This window comes from Xenopus laevis, chromosome 2L (assembly GCF_017654675.1).
Source record: "Xenopus laevis strain J_2021 chromosome 2L, Xenopus_laevis_v10.1, whole genome shotgun sequence".
NCBI lineage: Eukaryota > Metazoa > Chordata > Amphibia > Anura > Pipidae > Xenopus > Xenopus laevis.
Genome location: NC_054373.1, coordinates 89,813,690 through 89,831,140, shown reverse-complemented (window position 1 = coordinate 89,831,140; position 17,451 = coordinate 89,813,690). Strand labels below are relative to the sequence as shown.

At 39.7% G+C, this 17,451-nt stretch overlaps 1 protein-coding gene across 2 annotated transcripts; it reads right to left on the bottom strand.

The window, feature by feature from the left end:
• Window positions 1-163: 163 nt before the first annotated feature.
• On the bottom strand, window positions 164-16,922 carry khdrbs1.L (KH domain containing, RNA binding, signal transduction associated 1 L homeolog). Of its 2 annotated transcripts, none has more exons than XM_041582154.1 (9): window positions 16,674-16,922; window positions 8,580-8,707; window positions 7,322-7,438; window positions 7,046-7,192; window positions 5,378-5,520; window positions 4,854-5,049; window positions 4,075-4,142; window positions 1,744-1,802; window positions 164-759 (listed from the first exon to the last, which is right to left on the bottom strand). In XM_041582154.1, the coding sequence occupies exons 1-9, from the start codon at window positions 16,765-16,767 to the stop codon at window positions 659-661; spliced, it is 1,053 nt and encodes a 350-aa protein (XP_041438088.1). In that variant the 5' UTR covers window positions 16,768-16,922; the 3' UTR covers window positions 164-658. The 2 variants fall into 2 exon arrangements, with proteins under 2 accessions (XP_041438088.1, XP_041438087.1); XM_041582153.1 differs by having other exon boundaries at window positions 5,378-5,547; window positions 16,674-16,919.
• Between the last annotated feature and the right edge of the window lie 529 nt (window positions 16,923-17,451).

Genomic DNA, 17,451 nt, shown 5'->3' with positions numbered 1-17,451 from the left:
TTAACTTGTGTGTTTTGGGAAAAAAAATTCCCATGACAGTATCCCTTTAATATACAGTATCTGCAGCTGAATTTTTACTTTGTTTTTAACATATATATATATATATATATATATATATATCTCCCTATTTGTGCATTAGTGAATTAAGACAACATTAAGCAAGTTTTGTCCATAAGGTTTAATAACATAAAGTGGATTTTAAGTACAAAGTCAAAAGTTTTGTTTTTAAACAGCATACAATATTACAGCTACAATTTTTAACTACTGAAAGTGATGGGATTTTAATATGCAGCTTAGTTGAGGACAAAGAACCTAAAGCTAACATTAAGTTTTGCTTTTTTTAAAGAAACTTGTTTTGAAGTCACGTTGAAAACTACCTTTTAACGCATGTATGTACATGTAATGCATTTTATAGTTTTATTTTTTTATTTTTTAACAACGCAAAGTAAAACTATCTAAATATTTTAAAAACAAAAAACAAAAAAAAGGATCCATTTCAGAATTGCTCCATGTTTTAAAATTGGCCTTTCAAAGGAATATAGGAGAAGGAAGCTATGCGAGGGAGGTTTACAGAGCACAGATAATTTACTTGTGTATTGTGGGTTTAGGAACAGGAAGTCCCGAACACAAGACATCGGTAAATATGGTTTGGATGAGTTCAAAAGCGCCCATAGGGATGTTCTCTGTATGCACCGCCCTTCAAAGGCCGCGAAGAGGGAACCTTCAGTGATGGTCGTGAGCCATTCCAGTTATCTTGTCCTAAAATTCAATACAGACAGACACATTAAAACACTACAATGAAAATGGAAAATACAAAAACAAAAATAAAAAGAAAATAGTATACAAATAAAAAAAAGGTAATAACGGCAACCATACAGGTCCTTTAAGAATGTACATTTTGTATATTCCAATTCAGCTTTTGGCAAGCTAAATCCAACAAAATAATGCACAAAACCTGCAGATGCTTTCTGGCAGTTAAAATAATTAGTGGCACAGTCAGTCTCTATTTCATTACTATGTAAGGTCACAATGCTTAAATATTGAGTGTGTAAAGTGTGCACTGCTTGTTCTAGCTGCACTGCACAACCTCATCTGCCTACCTTGCCGACAAGATGTATTTTCAGTACGGACAGATCAACTATGATCAGACAGGATAAGAAAATGACCCCCAAGCGGACATACATATTCAAAAAATGTGCAAAAACTACCTAAATATTATTATCCTTGTGCCTGGCCAAACCAAATACAAATCCTAATTAGCAGGAAGGGAGATCATGCAACTTTTTTTCACAAACAAGGACGTAAATTTTGCTTGTGTAAACTAGGATTGTTAAGTATTTTGCCAAATCTTTCATCAACGATTTGGCCGAATCCCAAATAGTGGATTCAGTACATCCCTAGAAATTTTAGGGATATTGTAGATTTTGCACACTATGATGGGAGAGGTTAAATGAAAATATAACCTCTTTAGAGAATCTGTACACCACCAACTATAGAAATCACATATGGGGAGCACGGCGGCAGATTTTTTTTCCCCAAAATTTTTTTTATTATTTCCCTTTTCTACACATGCCCAAATGAATGAGCTCATGTCAATATTCGGATACATTTTCCCTCTCTAACATGAAAACGAGGATGGACCAAAAGTCGCAAAATCGACAGTAGCACAACAATCTTTCAGACTAACTAGATGGCAAGGGACCATATCTACCCAGTTCTGGATTACAAGATACACTAACTTACCATAACTCTCATATGATTCAGGACCCTCTCCATGGCCATAATCATAATATTCAGTTTCTCTGAAAATGTAAGACAAACCAAGAAATAGTTACGTCAGTAGAAATTAATCATTTTACTTAAGACTACATTATTAAAAGACAAGGAAAGACTGGACCCCAGTATTACCAGTTGGGTACCTGACCACTAAAGTAATGTTTAAACACTTAAAGGGTTTGTTCACCTTCCAACACTTTTCAGTTCAGTTGGTTTCAGATTGTTCATCAGAAATAACTTTTTCCAATTACATTATATCTTCAATGTGAAGACCGTTTTTCGAATATGGACATGTAAAGTTTATTTTTTCACCTTTTGTCATTCTAAAGCAGCTGGTCGTCGAAGCAGTAAACTGTTCTAAATTAATATTTAGTGGGTACATTTCTTATCTTTGTCCCTGCTGAGCAGAATTTCTGAGTTACATTAAAAGCAGCCGTTATAATGGATACAATAGTTGCTCCAGAGATGCTGACGACTGAAACGGGCCAGCCTTCCACCTCCCACCCTCACAGTGATCTACAGGGGCACCATAGAGAGCGTCCTGACGAGCTGCATCTCCATCTGGTACAGTAGTGCCAGCTCTGCTGACCGGAAAAGTCTACAGCGGACTGTCAGAGGAGCTCACCCATCACTGCAGGACATCTTCCACAAGCGCTGTGCAAGAAAGACCTCCTGCATTGCACTGGACTCCACACACTGTTCACGCTACTCTCATCCGGCAGACGCTTTCGCAGCATTAAAGCCCGAACAACCAGGCTGCACCAAAGCTTTTTTCCCACAAGCCATCAGACTCCTCAACTCACTGCCTGCCCTCCCACTACATTCCAGACACACCTGAACTGTGAACTTAACTTTATGAACTGTTCATTTATTTGCACAATTCTAAAGGTTTACACATGTATATATCCAATTTCTGCCAATATATTGCACATTTCATGTTTACATATTTATTGTGTATTTTTAAGTGCCTTTTTGTGATAAATACTAGCTGGAGCCACGCAGTCTCGTCTCACTGTGTATTCGTATACTGCTGAGATGACAACGTTTACTTTGACTTTGCTGAGAAATCTATCAACTAAATGTTGCAAACATCTAAATTCAGAATCTAGCAAACACCCGAGACAGGAACATTAAACTTTGATTTGGGAAAATGGTAAAAAAATGGAAAAAAAGTTTATTGCTGGTGAACAATCTGGAAAAAACTTAACAAGTGTTTGGAAGGTGGACAAATGTTATTCTGCTGTGCCCTGCAATACTACCTTCTATTAATACAAAAAGGGGGGTTGTGGGTGCACTCCTAAGGCCAAATTATAATATATATAAGTACAATGGAAGTGCTACTGAACTGACCAATTAATCAATGCACATTCCCTGGCCCTCTGTCTAAGTAATTCAATAAATATGCATGTATTATAAAAACAGGGTTTTTTTGTTACAAAGTTATGATCATAGAGTTGATAAGCCACCTACCACATTAAGGTGGTCCCTAACTTGTTTACCTCTGGTCATAGTATAAAAGGTCTTTTACCTCTCTGCTTAATAGCATTACTTGGACTAAATGTCTCCTGTGCCTTGGTTTCACCCTGTGAGCTAAATCCTCCCCCGCCACCTGCTTTTGCGGCTTTTAAGAGAGAGACTGCCCAAGCCAACGGGCATTTTTTTTAAAAAAATGTGATAATGGAAAGAAAATGAAAGTAAAATATGTATAGGTGCATGCTTGTGTATAGGTGTGAGCAAGAAATAAAAGGGAAAGCTAAACGAGGAGTGTGGCTTTTTTTTTTTTAACCTTCTATTGATGCTCCACCCGAACAATCTGCGCATGAGCCGGCCCGATAATAGAACATCACAAATTCTTACTCTTACTGAAAGCAGGGCATTGCAGGGGTATGTGCTTGTGAGTGCTCCTTCTCAGAGAGCACAAGACATGATCATTAATATTTGTGTATGTTTCACTTGATGATTCTGCTTTCTGTGCATGCTCGGAACATCTTGGAGGAGAGGTGCTTCGTGGGAATTTGGAATTTGTTTTTTTTTTTTACTCAAGTCAAAGGTTTTTACAACATGGCAATTGTACTGAAAAAGGGCTTTATATATTGGAGAATGAACGAACTGGAGGTGAGCGGTTTACCAGCGGTTTACCAGCCTTTCCTAGTCCTTTAAGCTACTACTTTTCCTTTTAAGACTTTGCATGAAATACTACACGGATATTAGAGTAATATTTTATACAATAGCAATAATACAATAATATAATACATACGTTCAAGAGAACACAAAGCACAAAGGTAAAACAAAACTCACCCTTGGCTTTGATTGTAATATCCCTCATAACCTTCGTAGCTGGGCTCTGCATAAGAGTCTTCATAACCCTTAAAACATTAATAGTTTAAATCAAGCTTCAAAGCAAGACATAACAGAACACTAAAACAAAGATAATGCCTACTTTAGTACAGGTCTAGTAAAAATGCTGCCATTATTGTGTGAACGCTGAAAGTAAAAGTATGCATAGTGGTCACCAAAATATATTTAAAAATAACTAAGAAAAAAAAAAAAACAGCCGAGAGATGCATTTAAAATGACAACTGTTTGTGAATGTATTAATATTAGAAGAGTATCATTCATACATTGTTCCATGGCTATGGCAGTGCTGCAAGCCCATAGATCAGTGATCCCTAATCATTTGCTTGCGAGCAACATGCTACTCAACAAGGTTTTTTTATTGCTACTCCCAGTGGCCTTAAAGGAGGTGCTCATTTTTGGATTTCTGGCTTGGAAGCAACTTTTTGAGGCATACTGGCCATGTGTACTGCCAAACAGACCCATATGTAGTCCACATAGAGGCTAACAAATAGCCAATTACATCCCTTATTGGGCACCCCTAGGAACTTTTTTCATTCTTGTGTTACTTCCCAACTTTCTTATATTTATATTTGGCTCATAAGTAAAAAAAAAAAAGGGTCAGGGAGCCCTGCCATAGATAAGACTAGGTCCTCAATATTCAACTCATATCAGAAGGAGGCGATTTCCTACATAAATTACGTTTCTGGAGAGTAGCAAGAAGAATCTTGTGTGACACTTACATATTCATCATATGTTTCAGGTGCAGGAGGTGGAAGGGAGATTCTCTGGATAGCTGCACCACGGGATCTGCCAGCAGGTGCACCTCGATTAGCAGATGAAGGTGGTACAGGGCGGCTCACGCTGCCACCACGAGTTATGGACCCACGTCCAGGTGCACCTCTTGGAACAAGAGGACGAAGAGGCCCAGCCCTGCCTCTGTTAATATACATTTGTAAATTTATAAAGATATCCACATACTGTATCCAAAATGTTAAACATCAAGTACACAAATGTGTGCCTTATGGGGGCGGGCGGAAGAAATGCTGATCAGGGACAGTGGAACCAAAGTGCTCACACCTGGCAATCCTTGGGAAGCCAGGGTTATACTCCTAAAAAGTAGACATGAAAATGTTGCAGGGGGGGGTAAAAAGAAGTGGCCCCAGTTAAACCAGTGTCTTGTTCCAGCAAATGATGACACCGGAGCAAGATTAACTAAATAAACCAAATGAGAGTGCCTACAGGCAAGCACTGCTTTAGTGATTACCTAGAAGAAGCTGCAGCAGGTGGGGGACCCCCTCGGCCCCTGCTTGGTCCACCTCTTGATCCTCCTCGGGTTTGTTCTGGTGGTGCTCCATTAAGATAGGAAAGCTCCATAAACTGGTCCTGGCAGATGTCATCCATCATGTCCTGGTATGAAAAAGACTCAGGTGTCAGCTAAAAGAATAAAAAATGGTTTACTCAGGATTTTGCTACTACATGTTTGTAAAGGTTTAAAGATTTAGAGTTCTCTCTGCTATGCAAAATCCCAATTACAGCCCTTTTCACCTAACCACACATCCAATGCCATCAGCTTACATGTTTTCTCAACCTTTAAGATTATAACACAATATGAAAACTCTAGGAAAAAGTGGATCTAACTTAAAATGTTCAGCGGATAATCAAAACAGGAAAAGAAAGAATCTGAAAAACTGTTCAAAAGTATTGACTTAAATTCGTCAAAATGTAAACACCGATGCTTGCTTAAACAAATGCGAAAAATACCTACTTTGACACTAAAGGGCATATTTATCAAGGGTAGAATTTCGAATTTGAAAAACTTTGACTGACCAAATAGGTCAGTTTTCGATCCAATAGGTATGTGGTCTACCGAATTTGAATTGTACGAATCTAAGTAATAGCACATTCGGTCAAATTCAAATTTTTACAACAAAAAATCTCCACCAATTGACTCCAAATAGGTTCTAGGAGGTCCCCCATAGGCTTAAACAGCAATTCAGCAGGTTTTAGATGGTGAATGGTCAAAGACGAATTTTTTAAGAGACAGTACATTCAATTCGAATTTGCACTGTATGAAACTTTTATCGAGATTAAGAAATTATAAACATGGTCTGTGTCCTGCAGCGGGGTCGGGTATCCCCGGGTTACCCACAAAATCCTGCGGTACCCTGCGGGTTGCGTTTAGGAGTTCCAGGTGCGGGTCGGCAGTCTGCGGGTTGAGCCACGGGTCTTCTCAATATCAATGTTCACTCCTTTTTTCTGGCTATGTCTACTTCCGATGACGTCATTTCCGGTTTACAATGACAGCACTTCCTGATTCTGGATAATCCGGGTTGCGGATAAAGGTACTTCCTGGTAGGGTCGGGTAGCGGGTAAGAATGCGGGTCCAGGTCGGGGAATGCAGGTTGCGGGTACGGGTCGAGTCCGCGCAGGACTCTAGTCTGTGGTTTCCTCCCATTGTTCATAGTTGAGTCCTGGGATGACTTGCACCAAAAGTTGTAGGCTCAGTCAAAGGGTGGTTTGACTGTTCCCACAATCTCTCTATAAAGTCTAGACAGGAGTTTAACTGGGGATGGGGTGTAATAAAAAGTAGCAATAACAATACATTTGTAGCCCTAAAAAGCATGGTCAGTGACCCCCCATTTGAAAGCTGGAAAGAGTCAGAAGGTGGCAAATAATTAAACTATAAAAAAAAAATGAAGACCAGTTGAAAGGTTGTTTAGAATTGGCCATTCTACAACATACTAAAAGTTAACTTGAACCTCCCCTTTAAGGCAATTCCTAAAAAAACACAAACATACACATTTGCTTTCATTCTGCCTTAGATTAGAAGTTAGCAATGTAATATTTGCTTTAGATATTGTGGAAAACAAAATCACAGTAAGATACATTACAAAAATAAATACGGTTAAAAAAAAAAAAAAAAAAAACATACCGGAACCAAGAACTTTTTAACTTCTTCCATTGCATGTGCCATACGGGTATAGGATTCACACGGTGGTCCAAAGACCTCTATGAACACATGGAGGTCCATATTCAGATGGCTGTATTTGGGGTCCCCTCCTTTTCGCAGATTTTCTTCCTGAAATCATTAACATGATTATTTGTATGGATAGTTCTTTTTACACATTAAAGGAAAGTTTTAATCAATGGGGTGCCAAATGTTAGGTATTATCCATGTGCACAGTGCAAAAGGTAATTTAACCCATACCTTTGCCTTATCTCTCATTGATCCCTTGCCAAGAACAGAGATTTTAGCTCCAGTCTCCTCCTGTAACCTTTTGATTGTGTTTCCCTGTGGTCCAAGGATCTTTCCAACAAAATTAAACTACAAATATAGAGGGGAAACAAAAAAATAATTATGAAATTTGCGCTGCATTGGAAAAAGTACAAGTTCAATTTCATCACTCAAATACAAGTTTTAGTCATTAAACCACGATTGTCATAATAATATACTTTTAATTACATGTATGGGGTGAATGATGAAACTGAAAACCAACAAAAGGGAAGTTATGTCTAAAGCTTCACATAAAACATAAAGTACACATAGTATGCAGGTACAGGATTTATTATTCAGAATGCTTGGGACCTGGTGTTTTCCAGATAAGGGGAACTTTCTTTAATTTGAATCTGCTAAAAATTAAATAAATTAAACAATAAAAACCATGTAAACCTCCAGTAAGGATTAAGTTGTGATTAAGCAGAAGCAATTGCTTTATTATTACAGTGAAAAGGGAAGCATTTTTTTAAAAAAAACTTGAATTTTTAAAACAGTCTATAGAAATTTTTCCTGTAATTTGACACTTTCTGTATAATGGATTTCATACATGTCCTAGTAAAAATACAACATTGAAGGCAACTGCATCATTGTTTTTAGTAAACACGTTTGCAAAAACATGAACTTTTTTGATCTGTGATTAAAATATATTTTTAAAGTCAGCTTTGCCAAACTTGCATCTAGCCTGACCCACAGATGGTAGGCCTCAAAGATATTTTGTACAAGACGACCTAAACTGGCTAAACATGCCCAAGTCGTTTGGCTCAACTATTCTGCCCAACCATCTGTATGGCAGTTTCAGAGCACCAACATATAAGGAGATGAAGAGCAGCTAGCGTAACGGAACAACAGAATGTAGCCATCCATGTGTAGCATCTATAATGTGATGTGTCCATCTATAATGTGATGTGTCCATCAAGCCTACAGGCCAATCAGCAGCAGGCCACTGAGGACCAGCCACTGCATGACAACCTTTAGGACAGTGGTTTCAAACCACCCTGCAGTTTCCCTTATGGTTCCACATGTAATTTGTCCAAAGGTGCCAGGAGGTGGAAAGTAGCCCTATACTGTTGTCAGGTTGGAGTGAAGTGGCTGGAGACCTGTTAAACTGTGATGTTTGTTCATGTCAGGAATCTGTATTTAATGTTTCCCCGTGGCAACCCTGGGATGCAGTAAATACAGTATATTTTACCTTGGGATAAAGTTTGACTGGGATCAAAATACGCTCTTTCAATTTCATGTTTTTATGGGAAAATAAGTCAAGAAAAGTGTCTTCTTCCTCCTTTTTAGCATCGCCTCCCTTCTTCAGCCTTTCAATCTCTGTAGAATTGAAAAAAATTATAAAATTAGTAAAATATTTAAAACTGAACAGAGCAGAGTATGCCAATCTGCAGTTGGGTGTATCCTCTATTAAAATACAGAAACTTGGTCAGCCATGCTTATTTAGTCTATGGACAATCACAAAATCAATAGAAAAGCAAAACAAACAATACCAAAGTAGTTAGTTTCTACAACCGTGTTAGAGAAAAAAAAAAAAACACACACACATTCTTCCCTCACTGTGCTCACGGGGCAGATCAGCCAGAAAATAATTATGTGAAAAATCCAGCCTGCACAGTTGCTTTTGATGACCGCACAAGCAGGGAGTACACAACATACATGCATGCATTCGAGTGAAATAGTAAGAACAAAAACAAAAGACAATCTGCAATGAAAAAAAACATAGCTGCAGCCATTTTAAAAGAAAAGTAACACCAAAAAATAAGTGCATTAAGGTAGGTAAAATATAATGTACTAATAACATGACACATTGGATAAGCTCCTTATACCACTCTCCCAATGCCAGAATTTGGGTTAACCAATTTCTAACAAATCCCATCACTGTGAGGAATGGAACTAGATATGGCTGCCCCCTGTCCCCCACACTATTCAAAGTAATATTGGAACAACTACTGTGCAAAATTAGAACCAATCCCCGGATTCAAGGCATCTCTATCCGAGATAAAACACCACAAAGTAGCAGCATATGCCAACGACCTATTTTTCCTGACCAGTTCTAAAGACTCCCTTACTAGAATCATATGGGAACCTCGGTCACTTCAAAATGAACCCCAAAAAATCATTTGCCCTCTAACTTAATATTAAACAGATAGTGTAAAATCAGACCTAATGACAAATATCCAGTACAGTTGGGCCAATACTTCAATGCATTACCTCAGAATACACATTACAAACTATTTACTCAAATTGGACATCCTTAAACTATAACACAGGAGTGCCCATACTTTAATAATGTGAGGTCTACTTTCCCATTATGATCTACATCCATAAAAGCTTTGTTAGCATTCTCCTCCATGGAAAATATTTAATTAAATATTGATTTATACCTTTGATATAAATGATTTATGCGAAAATGAATATTTAACAAACTTTTTCTTATGTAACCTTAAAGGAATAGTTCAGTGTGAAAATAAAAACTGGGTAAATAGATAGGCTGTGCAAAATAAAAAATGTTTCTAATATAGTTAGCCAAAAATGTAATATATAAAGGCTGGAGTTAACAGATGTCTAATAAAACAGCCAGAATCCAACTTCCTGATTTTCAGCTCTATAAATCTGAGTTAGTCAGCGACTTGAAGGGGGGCCACATGGTACATTTCTGTTCAGTGAGTTTGTAATTGACCCTCAGCATTCAGCTCAGATTCAAAAGCAACAGATATGACCCATGTGGCCCGCCCTCAAGTCTCTGATTGGTTACTGCCTGGTAACCAGTCAGTGTAAACCAAGAGAGCTGAAAAGTAGTGTTCTGACTGACATGCTATATATCAAATCACTCCAGCCTTTATACATTACATTTTTGGCTAACTAACTATATTAGAAACATTTTTTATTTTGCACAGCCTATTTACCCAGTTTTTAATTTTACACTGAACAATTCCTTAAACATAATAAATATCTGAATGAAATGAGGCTGATTTAGTTAGACAAGCTGTTTGTTGGCAGTGTCTTGAGGTCTACTGGTAGATCCCAATCTTTTATAGCAGGGGTGCCCAAAAGATAGAATAGCCACTAAAATTACAGCAGACCTCACCAAATGGAAGGACAAGCCTATCTCATGGACAGGCAGAATTAATGTAATTAAAATAAAATGTGATGCCCCAACTATTGTACATTTTCCAATCAATTCCACTGCCAGCCCCCAAGGGTTTTTTCTCCAAGATAGACAAGATCATTAGGAACTTTGTATAGAAGACTCGACTGGCAAATACTAACAGCTGTATCTCAATAGAACAAGAAGCCACATATACCTACATTACACACCTACCATGGATTAACCATATACATTGCCGCATCAGATACAGAGACCACCGCACCCTTCACAACACATTGACAGTTTGAGACAAAATCAAAATCAGATGAATTGATGAAACATTGCTCACCTTAAATACAACCCAGCTTTCCCTCCGGGAATTGACATACCTCTGTTCAACAACTGGCTACTACATGGCAATTTACAGATGATACACTTTATAGATAATCTATACTTTCACAGCTTAGTGGGAAATCGCACACTAAACTGCCCCTTATCCACTTTTGAAAAATTAAGCTCACCACTAGCAATCTCACAAATATATTTCTGCTGGACATCTAAAATAGAAGTCGCAAGCCTAAATTTCATCTCGCAATGGACCAGAGAACAAGAGCTGGAAATAAATGAAAAACAAGTATGCACCCTTCTCAACAACCTTCATATCAGCTCCAGGTGCTGTAGAATTCAGGAATTTAATTACAAATTATTGACTCAGTGGTACTATACCACAGCCTGCCTACAGAAGATATGGTTGCACATTTCTGACATTTGCTGGAAATGCTCACAAGCTATAGGCACTCTACTACACATCTTCTGGGAATGCCCTGTAATAGGCCCCTACTGGAATAAAATAATATGGATTTCAACCCGACCTACATCCTACTATTCCACCTGAATAAGCCTCTTTGACAATTTTTTAATCTTTCCTTCTAAATCCCAGGATAGTATTAATCCCCTTACACTGGAAATCACAGCAACCTCCAACTATACGTGAATGGTAAACTAAAATACAGGAATTATTTCAGTTTGAAGAACTCTCCGCAGTAACAGACGCACATTTTACAAAATTCTGTAATATGTGGCTTAGATGGATCCTTTCAAAGAATCAGACAACTTTCGTCAGGAATTGGAAGCAGTACCCATTACCTAGAAATCTGACAGATCTGCTTAGCGTATTTACACGGTGGTCTGCTTTTTTAAAAACTGTGCCACGTTGCTACTCCATAAAACTGCATCTGTGCCCATGCCCTAAGAGTTGAACCATCATGAATAATCATGTATCCACACCGAAAAAAGCCTGGCACAAACCGCATCAGTCAAAAAAAATACCACTTAAAAAATTTTATTGGTGAAAAGTACATCTTATTGTGCATAGCCTGATGTGTCCCACATGGTAGCTTATGATTAAGTGTTCATGCCTGTAAGGAGCACTAGAAATGTGATAGCTTAGAGGGTAGTCAATGCCAAACACTGGCAATCCACTCCAATAGCATTAAGTCAAATTGAACATTGTGATTTATATTTGCAGTGTATGACTGACCACCATTTTCCAGTGGATTTACCATGTGTCCACCATATAAAGAATAGATCTGGAGTTGAATTCAGGTGGAGAAAAATTTGAACACATGAAAAAGTAACTATAAATTACATAGTCAATGTGAAATATCTCGGTGATTTGTATTTGGATAATGTACTTTTTTCCTTTCAACAACTTAAGGACAAATTTGGTCTGCCTAATGGAATGTTTTTTCGTTACCTACAGTTGAGACATGCTCTCACTCAACAATTTCAGTCCAACACTCCCAGGATTGAACTTTCCCGACTAGAGATTCTAGTACGCAAGGAGCATTTAACAAAACCATTATCCGCAATATACTCTTTCTTGCGTGCTAGTTACCAAACCACAAGGCAGGAACTGCTGCAGAAATGGACTGTTAATATTCCGGATCTTACCATGGAGCAATGGTCCTATATACTGGTTAACTCTCTTGCCCCCTTGATCAGATCCAGGGACCGTCTTATCCAATTCAAATACTTACACCGGGCCTATTATACCCCCTACACTCTACATAAAATGAATCCGGCTTTCCCGGACAAGTGCAACAGATGCAATAGCCCTAATGCAGATTTTTTTCACATGGTTTGGGACTGTGCCCAAATCCAGCACTTCTGGACAGAAATAGCTGATTATATCACTCAAATTATGGCTATGCCAGTGGAGTTCCACCCTACGGTTTTACTGCTCAACTACCTACAGGATACTACTTCTTCCAGAACAGAAAGGACTCTGCTCACCTTTCTCCTGTTCCATGCAAAACGGGCAATAGCCATAAAATGGAAAGATGAGAGTCCTCCTACCCTACACTTCTGGATAGCTCAGGTGGAGCAAACATTGCCCGCTCTGGAACAGATTTATTATGCAAGGGGGTGCCCAACGAAATTCAATAAAATATGGACACTTTGGTTGCTGCGCAATGAGTCTTACACTAATAGAACTGCAAATATTCCGACCCAATCAATGGACTGGCTTGAAGCCCCCATTTAGACCCTGGCTGACTAGCACTATTTGGATTGTCTAATCGCCAATTCTTAATCTGCATATGGTTTTCAATGTGGTTCACAGATCATTGCATTGTCCTATTGTCTCAAGTAGGCTTTCAAAGCTTGTGCTGCTGGTTTATTGTTCTGTTTCCTTTGCAGATTGGTCCACCCCCCCCCCCTATTTCTTTTCTGTACTGTTCTTCCTTTTCTACTTCTCCTTTTCTTTCTTTACTCTTGTCACTTGCCTCTCTGTTGGGGATCCCGAGGTTGTAAATCAAAATAAGGCTTTCAGAGCTGCGAAATGCAATATACCTGTAACAACTTTTTTCCTGTATGCACTATATTTTGTATGCTTCTGGAAGTTGGAATAAATAAATACCTTTTAAAAAAAAAATTACATAGTCTGCAGACTATGGCAGGGCAATTTTAACAGTAATAAAACCTATGCAACCACATACATGAAATACACAGACTACATAGCAACAGGGGCCAACCCCAATATTTATATATGCACCAGGCAAAGGACAGCCTCACAGCTGACACACAAAAATAAACTAATTATTCAATCGTCTTACTAAATAAAAGATGAAAATCAATATGTTAAGAATTGTGGGTCACAAGGACTTAAAGGACCAGTAACATCAAAAAATTTTTTACAAAAATTAGTTAGAATACAACAAAAAAACCCACCAAGACAAATTAAATTTTAAAATAGCAAAGCATTTATTAAGAAATAACTTACCGAAACTCCACTTCCTGTCCTCTACAGAAAAGGCGACACGGCGACCATCCATACTGCAGCGCTCGATTTCTTCTCCCTGGCTATTCACTGACAGTGTGTCCTGCAGCCGGTCCCTGATCTTCACGCGAATATCTCCAGGTCCCTGTGTTTGTCTGTATGTGTATCAGCGCGATGCACGACCCCGCCGTGCTCCTGCCGACCCCGCCGCCTTGTATGTGTCTTTGGTGGAGGATCAGCGCGGGAAGCGGGGCATCAGCAGGTCCCCATCCTCTTCTTCCTCTGCCCGCCGTTCGTCCTGCATGATCTCCTCTGCTGTGCGAGAGCCCTATGCGATGCGCTTGGGAGCCGAACCGGTGCCGATACCAATTCCTGCGCAGGGTTAGTAGCTCCATGCGATGCGCTTGGTTTCTAGTGATCCCCAACACAGCAGCTCCCCAGGGCTTTTTCTCTGCCTGCCTCTTCTCCCAAAGCTACCGGAGAGCTGAATGAACGAGCAGCCAGAGAAGTGGCACGGGGAGCAAACGCTCGTCCACTTCTGCTGATCCATAACTTAGCAGCGACTGCAGCAATCCAGCTGGACAGCTGTTTGTGCAAACCCTGCGCTCTCGCAGGAATTGGTATCGGCACCGGTTCGGCTCCCAAGCGCATCGCATAGGGCTCTCGCACAGCAGAGGAGATCATGCAGGACGAACGGCGGGCAGAGGAAGAAGAGGATGGGGACCTGCTGATGCCCCGCTTCCCGCGCTGATCCTCCACCAAAGACACATACAAGGCAGCGGGGTCGGCAGGAGCACGGCGGGGTCGTACATCGCGCTGATACACATACAGACAAACACAGGGACCTGGGGATATTCACGTGAAGATCAGGGACCGGCTGCAGGACACACTGTCAGTGAATAGCCAGGGAGAAGAAATAGAGCGCTGCAGTATGGATGGTCGCCGTGTCGCCTTTTCTGTAGAGGACAGGAAGTGGAGTTTCGGTAAGTTATTTCTTAATAAATGCTTTGCTATTTTAAAATTTAATTTGTCTTGGTGGGTTTTTTTTGTTGTATTCTAACTAATTTTTGTAAAAAAATTTTTGATGTTACTGGTCCTTTAAGAATGATTTAACAAACGTTAAGTCCTTAGGGTAGCATGCAGCAGATATAAATTCAATCTCTTCTACATAAAAATACAGAGGCACACATACAAAGGGGTTAACACCCTGAACTCCTCTATACAAAGAATAGCTGCCAACAGGGGAAGGTTAGCATCTCTTGTGGAAAAAAACCGTTTTTTGTAGAATCCATGGGCAAACACTGCTGTTCGGAATTATGGCCCTTGTTACATCATAGACCTATAAATATATTATTTACACATAGCACATATTAGAGAACAGTGGACCACAGCAAAAAAAAAAAATGGTGCAACTTTAGCAGCATCCTCTGTGTCGGCTTATTACTAACAAATCTATGCATATACAAAAAAAAAAATAATTAAAGGAAAACTATACCCCAAAATGAATACTTAAGCAACAGATAGTTTATATCATAGTAAGTGGCATATTAAAGGAATGCTGTCATGGGAAAAACATTTTTTTTTCCAAAATGAATCAGTTACCGGTAATAGTGCTGCTCCAGCAGAATTCTGCACTGAAATCCATTTCTCAAAAGAGCAAACAGATTTTTTTTATATTCAATTTTGAAATCTGACATGGGGCTAGACATTTTGTCAATTTCCCAGCTGCCCCTGGTCATGTGACTTGTGCCTGCACTTTAGGAGAGAAATGCTTTCTGGCAGGCTGCTGTTTTTCCTTCTCAATGTAACTGAATGTGTCTCAGTGAGACATGGGTTTTTACTATTGAGTGTTGTTCTTAGATCTACCAGGCAGCTGTTATCTTGTGTTAGGGAGCTGCTATCTGGTTACCTTCCCATTGTTCTTTTGTTTGGCTGCTGGGGGGGGAGCAGCACTATTAACTGATTCATTTTGAAAACATTTTTTTTCCCATGACAGTATCCCTTTAAAGAATCTTATCAAACTGGTCTATATATTTAAGTAAATATTGAACATCTCTTGCCTTGAGCAACAATTTGGTGATGGTCTGTGTGCTGCCTCGGAGATCACCTGACCAGAAATACTACTACTCTATCTAACAGGAAGAAGTGTGGAAGCAAGAGACACAACTCTGTCTGTTAATTGGCTCATGTGACCTAACATGTATGGTTTGTTTGGTATGTTTGTGTGCACAGTGAATCTTACAATCGCAGGGGACGGCCCTTATTTTTTAAAATGACAATTTTCTATTTATGATTACCCAATAGCACAATAATGGTTTATTTACATTATTATTAACATGTATTTATATAGCGCCAACATATTGCGTAGCACTGTACATGAAGCAGGGTTCTACATATGAGCTGTATACTTGTGGGAAGGTTTACTAGGTCGTGGTGCTGGTTAAAACCCCTATATACGTGGGGATTTAACAATGTTACTACATATCTGGGCTTTATTGTGAGCTAACGAGAACCTCAACAAATGTTAGCTCTCAAACGGGTTTTGATAAATACAAAAGAGTAACCAGCGAGGCCTGTATGTACTTAGCATCAGACAAGGTTACGCCTGTGTGAACCCCAGTAGCAGCAACATGGAGAAGGCAGGCATTCAATTCGTTTAACTTAGAACAGCAGCAAATGCATCGTGAGGGGGTCGCAAATCAGACACAGCTCCATAACGTGCAGCGAGCTCAAAGCCGCCATTTTTCTTTAAAATTTCACACACGCCACATGGCCATGCATACTGGGCACTAACATAAAGGCGAATTTTATCCCACTGCGGGATCCAGTTTCCCAGTCCCCTGGCCTCTTCCCTTTAATTGTCCTCAGCCACGCCAAACCCATTCACACATCCCCGCCCGACCGCCTGCTCTCACCCTTGCCCAGTAGGCTCATTGCGTGCGTAAACGATGGGTCCAGGCTGTCCTTCTCCGCCATCAGCTCGGGTAAGTATTTAGTCTCGGTCTCCATAATGCTCGGCGCTACTGTCTGTGTTGGGGTTGATAACTAAATCGGCTTCAGAAAGCACGGCCTCAACAAAAGAAGAGGTTGTAAGCCAGCACCGCCCACCGGAAGCAACGTAACCGCAAGGGGGACAGGAACGCGCGCTAGGGAACACGGGAATTCCGCCTCCGTACAAAGAATGAGCAGCGTGACTTATTGAATAAAACTTGTAGGCTGCTCAGGCGGCTGAAGGAACGTCATAGTTGTAAAATAAAATGCCCTCATTTATAGTAACAGACCGTGTTTTCCTCTGTAGCACTGAACAAGTGGAACAACACTTAGGACCGATTTCATTTAAAGGGGTTGTTCACCTTTGAGTTAACTTTTAATATGATGTAGAGAGTGATATTTGCAGTTAATTTTCATTTTTTTTAATTACTTGTGGTTTTTGAGTTGCTTAACTTTTTATTTAGCAGCATTCCAGTTTGCGGTTTCAACCATCTGGTTGCTAGGGTTCGAGTGACCATAGAAACCAGGCACTGATGTGCATAAAGCTGGCCATAGACGCAACGATCGGATCGTAGGAATCATGGATTCGTACGATTTTCGGACTGTGTGTGGAGAGTCCCGACATTTTTCGTCAGTCGGTCGTTTGGTCGATTGGACAGGTTAGAAAACTTCTGTCGCCTGCCGATAATATCTCTGCATGTA

Excerpts from the sequence above, each read along its gene's own strand:
- khdrbs1.L (XM_041582153.1), bottom strand. The coding sequence starts at position 16,767 with ATGGAGACCGAGACTAAATACTTACCCGAGCTGATGGCGGAGAAGGAC. Across the intron at positions 8,708-16,673 it reads AATGAGCCTACTGGGCAAGG|AGATTGAAAGGCTGAAGAAG; the intron begins GTGAGAGCAGGC and ends TCAATTCTACAG. Across the intron at positions 4,143-4,853 it reads CTGAAACATATGATGAATAT|GGTTATGAAGACTCTTATGC; the intron begins GTAAGTGTCACA and ends TAATGTTTTAAG.